At 43.4% G+C, this 6,291-nt stretch overlaps 1 protein-coding gene across 1 annotated transcript in view; it reads left to right on the top strand.

The window, feature by feature from the left end:
• The window catches only part of CCDC57 (coiled-coil domain containing 57), a 50,667-nt gene that overhangs the window by 1,080 nt on the left and 43,296 nt on the right, over window positions 1-6,291 (top strand). Inside the window, exon 2 of the mRNA XM_009279474.1 lies at window positions 88-196. Within this exon, the coding sequence (XP_009277749.1) occupies window positions 88-196 (109 nt within the window). The remainder of the gene's footprint in view (window positions 1-87; window positions 197-6,291) is intronic.

The following is a 6,291-nucleotide window of genomic DNA, read 5'->3' as shown; positions in this document are numbered from 1 at the left end:
CCCGCCCGAAGCCGAGCCCCGCGGGCGCCTTGGGCCGTGCAGGCTAGCGCACAAGGCAGCCACACGAGCTCTCCGTTGCTGGCATAGAGCGCCACGCGGGCTTGGATCCTGCCCGCGTGGAACGCTGCCGCGGCCGCCGAGAGGAGCGGGACCTGAGCAATGGACTTAAACGTACAAATAGCCTTCCGTGGTTGAGGTTTGTTCTGCGCTGCCGTTTCTATTTTCCAGGGAGTGATCACAGTTTCTTCATTGTCTCCTCACATAAGAAAGACTTCTATGAGCGTCCTGGGGTTTTTTTTTTCCCCTTCTTCTTGGTCAGTTTGACTGTGGTATTGTGCATTCTGCAGATAACTTCCTCATCCTTTACCGAGGCGGCACCGCCTGCAAATATGCCTGCTTGAGATCTCTCTCCTTTTGCATCCAGACGAAGTGAGCTTTCTGCACTGATCTGCTGTGGCTCTACTGCTATTTATACAAATGTTGACTTACAAAACCGAGTATGTGTTGTTACTGCTATTATTAGCATCCATGCAAGTTGTGATGGGCTTTTAAAGTGCAGTACAGAAAGTAGCTCTCCTTAGGCTACTCGGGGCTTAGGAAATTCAGGAGTCGGTGTTCCACTCCTGTGCTTACAGCACACAATCCAGTGTGTAGGGGGAGTGATCGTCCCCCTGCACTCGGCACTGGTGAGGCCGCACCTCGAATACTGTGTTCAGTTTTGGGCCCCTCACTACAAGAAGGACGTTGAGGTGCTGGAGCGTGTCCAGAGAAGGGCAACGAGGCTGGTGAGGGGTCTGAGAACAAGTCTGATGAGGAGCGGCTGAGGGAACTGGGGTTGTTCAGCCTGGAGAAAAGGAGGCTGAGGGGAGACCTCATCGCTCTCTACAACTACCTGCAAGGAGGTTGTAGCGAGGTGGGGGTCGGTCTCTTCTCCCAAGGAACAAGCGACAGGACGAGAGGAGATGGCCTCAAGTTGCGCCAGGGGAGGTTTAGATTGGATATTAGGAAATATTTATTCACCGAAAGGGTTGCCAAACCTTGGAACAGGCTGCCCAGGGAAGTGGTTGAGTCACCATCCCTGGAGGTATTTAAAACACGTGTAGATGTGGTGCTTAGGGACATAGTTTAGTGATAGACTTGGCAGTGCTAGGTTAGCGGTTGGACTCGATGATCTTAAAGGTCTTTTCCAAGGTAAATGATTCTATGATTCCTACCACCTGTGTGGAGGTACACAGGGGTAGGGTTCTAACTAGAAGAGGATAGGTAGGATACAGTATTGTCTTGTGAGAGCTATGGTGTTGCACAGATTAGTAGCTTCCAATATTTTAGAAGCTACTCGCTGAAATCAGTTAATACAGAGGGAGAATCTGAAACACTTTTGACACCATAGAAGTTTTTTCTTTTCCCTGCACATTATGTCTGGTTTGGCTTTTGATGCAGTTTTGCTGTAGTACCCATTTGTACCTGCTTAGGGATTCATTGCAGTAATGGGCAAAGATGAGCAAGGCCAGGTGGTTTGTTTTGGGTAGATAGCATACAGCCAGTGAGACATACATTGCTAATCTTTCTTAAAGATCAGTAAAACCAGTTTTTGACTGTCTACCATTACCTGAATTTAGGCCATTCGCTTACAGGCTAGATGAAGGTAATTGCAGGAGAGCAAAAGCCGCTGATTCTTGTGGAGCTTCTGAAGCAAGCAGTGCAGTGCCTGAGGCCCAGCAAAATTGGTTAAGTCTAGGAGCTGAAGACATTTTTACGTTTCTTTACAGGTAATCTTGGTTTTCCAGGAAAAGGAAGTATGATCTCCATTGCCAGTCCCAAAGGACTGGGAAAACTCCTACAGTTTTTGAGAGGGAGACAGTTTTATTTGTCATGACCCCACCCTCTGACTAATTTCTTAAGGAGGACAGTTCTATCCTGCAAAATCTTCTGCTTTGTTACTCCACTTTACTTGAATCACTACATCATAGAAATGTATAGCCACCAGTAGAATTTTTAATGCAAACCTTAGAGGTATGTACTTTGTGAAGGTATTTTCAGGAGGGACAGAGGTGCCTAGGAATGGCGAGGAGTAACAGTGACAGTGAAGTTGGCAAAATACCTAAACCATCAGTATCTCTTACAGCTACTCAAATGATACAAGAGGCTAGATAAGGAAAGAGGTATTAACCAAACATGTTAAAAAGGCAAAAAAGAGGACTGGTGTGTCCTTCACATCTGTCAACATTGCCCCTACCAAAGCCCCGATCTCTCTGCAGCCTAGTCAGCAGAGTGCAACACGTGCTCTCTGGTTAGCGTTCAGTTGTAGAACACTCACACCATTTAAGAGGTCAGTGGGTTTTTTTTCTAGAGGCAGAAGAGTGTCACTGCAGTTGGTCTGTTTTTCAGAAGTGGACGTCCACAGGCATAGACCAGCTGCTGAGAAAAATGACCGGTGGTCTGTGGTCTCACTTTTGTAGCTGACAGGTCCTGTTGTTTTTGAAGAATGCATTTTCTGAAAGAGATGTGTTCGGAGAGGATGACGTGCCAGGGTAAATGACACCCCCCAACATCTGCACCCAGATCATTGGACTTGATTCAGTATTCAACAAGGCAGTAGTGTAAGTGAGCAGAACACAGGGTTGCTGTGCTTGCAGAAGCCTGCACAGAGTCTGGATAACCTCATAAACACTTGGAACTGAGGTGAAGGCACAAAACCCGTATCTGTTAGGTGGAGTTATGTTGCATGTGTGTAAACATTAAATACGCTGCAGTACACTTAGGAGTAGAGGGAATATTAAAAGTGCAGTAAAGAGAACTCAAAACACAGTGACTTAAGGCATCTAACTACAGAAAGAGCTTTGAACTTTACAGTTCTAACAAAAAAAAATTTCTGCACTAAAAAAAAATTTCTGCATCTTAGTATAGTTCATCTGTAAGTATGCCACTTATTACAGATATCCTCAAAGTGGTGTTGAACTCATGAGGAATCATTAAATAGGCAAATTCTTTGTCCAGAGTAGACTGTGAAAGTCTTGGTTTAGTTTCTTGCTAAAGGGGATTCTTGATAGGAAAGTATAATGTCGTTGGGTTATACTTAATAGATGCTAGATTCGCTCCACTTCACTTATGGAGTCCTTCACTCCATAATTCCTTACTAGTTACCAAATTAATAAGGATCCTGGTGTGTTCTTTATTTACATATTTCATTTGACTTTGTTATTTTTTATTTTGCGCCTTTGCGGCAAGGAAGGCTAATGATATTCTGATATTCTGCCCTGAATAGAAGGGCACATTGCTGGCTCATGGCCAAGTCGTTGTCTTGGCAGGACCCTCAGCTTTCCAACTGTCTGGCCCCCAGGCTGTGCAGGTGCATGGGGTTATTCCTCACCAGGTGCAGGACTTTACATTTTCCTCTCCTGAGCTTCATGAGATTCCTAGATTGTTTTCATTAAAAACAGAGTGATGTAGTGAATCCAATAACTGTTTGCCATTCGCACCAGTAAAGACAGAGAAATTTTTGCCTGATCCGGCTTCCAAAAAAGGCAGAAGTGACTGGAGTGGTGTTGTTACAGAGTGTAAATAGGAAGAGGGTAGCTGACATTAGGACAAAGCTTCACTGCTCTGGAACTTGGGGCTTCTGATGACAAATGTCTTCCCTAGCACCTCCTGAAGTGTAGAAATGCTTCTGTATATCGTAAGCATTTTGGGTGGTTGCTGCTTCCTGTTCCAAATTCCAGCTGTACTCTTTGCTGTTCCTGCAGTTTGTAGGTGAGTCCCAAATATTACCTTAAAAGTGCCTGTAAACATTTATTCTTATTAAGCTTTTATAGATATTTTGTTTTTAAGGCTATGTTTTCTTATTTGCACTTGAATGGAGTCTGTTGTATTCATTACGGATTTTCACTGCAGTATTTTTAAGAATGTTAACAGTAACGTTGAACATTTTGACTGGTTTCATGCACGGCTAACTGTGCACTGTGCCATGCATACACCTCTGCCTTTGATTCAAAAGGTAAATGTAGCAGATCATGTTGTACAAAGAGCCCTTGTAAGATCTTTATTGCAGAAAGGCCAGTAATATTCAGAGCTGAGGTTTCGGTAATTTTTAGTTTGTTTCTAAAGCAAGTGTGAAAATAAGGTCTTTTTATATGACTCTCAAGATGCAGTTGAGGAACATGAACTGTACCTACAAAGATGTATATAGTCTTCAAAAATACGAACCCGCAGTTGTACAGGTAGACATGGAAAAGAGAGACATGGAAATCAAATTCTTCTAGCCTGGATGAAACTGGAATTTAAATGTGTCATTTAGTTCCTAAATAACAGCACCCAAATTTCAGAGGGGATCAAAAATTCCTCTGGAGTCCTTTGCAAGCTGTAAAGCAGGCCACTTTTATTTAGAAGATCATCTTTAAAATGTCAGTTCTGAATTTTTTATATTTATTGTTTGTATACTGTATACCAAATACATTCCTCGGGGTTCTGTGGAAATAAGTTTATTCATTTGAAGGAAAGCTGCACTTGAAAGAAAGACTTCTGAATCACAATTCTAGAGGTGGCTGAAATCTACCTTTAGCCTAAATCTTACTGAACTCACTAGTGTTTGATAAGAACAGAAAATCTGTCTCTCTCTCCTAAATTCCTGTTCATTTTTGCTAAAAGGGAAAAAGGTTTCCTTTCATTTCCATCTATGAAACCAGGACATTTTCTGCATTTATTTTAGGTGTATACAGGTTTCTACATTGATCCCAAAATCCATGTTGTGTAGACTGTAATCTTTTTGACTCACCATTAAGATTAAAATTTACCTGTTTTGGGCACTAATGAATCACTAGAAGCCAGTTACTCATCGGTTACTCATTTGGGGAACCGACATGCATTTAACTACGTCGCTAGGGACTGTCTGAAGGTACCTTGGAGAAGATGACAGCTAATTTGAAAGGAGGGGGGGGTTGAGGAAGGGTTGCAAAAGATAGCGCGGTTGATAGGTTAGGCAACTCTGGGGTAAGACGTAAGGAAAAGGAGTATGCCACCAGTCAGCATGGTATGTGGATTTAGACATTCGCCTACTAGGTATTGATTCTGAGGAGTGCTTTGGAGGCCCACTGCGGAGTATAAATTATGCTGGGACTTGCACTGTAATTTTTGTGTGCTCAGATTTGGAAAGTCATGTGAGGCCAGATTTCACTGTTGTATTTTAAACCAGAGGTGATTCATATAAATGAACTAAATCCCTTTAGTAATTGTAGTATTCTGAAATTATATGTAGATACTTTTCATGTAGCTAAGTGAAACTTGATTTATTTCACAAGTCAAATTATTAGTTCTGATTCTAATTTTCAGTAATAGTTACTGATGGAAATAAACCCCTCCTTTCTTTAGATGACATGGGGTTAGGAAATAACAGTTCTCTTCTGACGACCTGAGGAAAGATATATAAGAACTACTGATAATATATTTTCTTTAAATTAGTGTACTTCAGGTATAATTCATGCAACATTCAGGTTTCTGAAAGGTCTCTCATCTGGCAAAGCTATTTATATAGCTTCAGGAACACAAAAAAGTGAGAGAGCATTACAGGAAGTTTGCCTCATGACTTCCAGACAAGCAAGTCATCTTGAGTGACTAAGGGAAAATCATGCTTTACGTCCAGTTCCTGTGCTACGTCTTCCTCAGCCTCACGTAGACAGCGTAGTCTGGTTTGGTCGATAGACACATTTTTTAATAATTGAATGCCTTGGTAGCAGAACTTATTTGTCTGTGCTGCACAATCTCATGTTGCAGTTGGCCTGAGCTGCTTTTGCACGCTTTTTAAAGTTTTTCACACCATACGGTGAGAGTTAGGAGAGAATGGGAGGTTTGTTCCCTGTTTGCTCCCATTCCTAACAGCTGTACTTGAAATGGGCCGAGACTCTCCTTCCTGATCCGTACTAGGGAGAAATTGTTTAATACTGAACGGTCTGATAAACGAAATGTGTAGGAAGACAAGTGCACGAGAAGATGAGATTTGAGAGTATGAAGCAAGCGTTAGCTGTGTTTTGGGAGAAGGGGGTGTTATTAAAAGAGACCGGGGCTACGGAGGAGCGTGCAGGCGCTCACACGGTGTGGAGGAGGGGCTGCCGTGTGGTAATGGCGGGGACGGGACGGGGAGAGCACGAGGAGGAGAATATGATGCCAGGTGCCTGGGAGAGAATGCGGTGAGGGGAACCGAGAAACGCCGGTTTGTTGGGCACGGAGGGAGGCAGCGAGGGGAACGGGCCATGCCTGGCAGAGCTGGGGCTGGAGCGAGAGGCGGCTCGAAGGCCGGAG

This window comes from Aptenodytes forsteri, unplaced genomic scaffold, assembly GCF_000699145.1.
Source record: "Aptenodytes forsteri isolate BGI_AS27 unplaced genomic scaffold, ASM69914v1 Scaffold243, whole genome shotgun sequence".
Taxonomy (NCBI): Eukaryota; Metazoa; Chordata; class Aves; order Sphenisciformes; family Spheniscidae; genus Aptenodytes; species Aptenodytes forsteri.
This window is presented reverse-complemented; position numbering and strand designations above follow the sequence as displayed.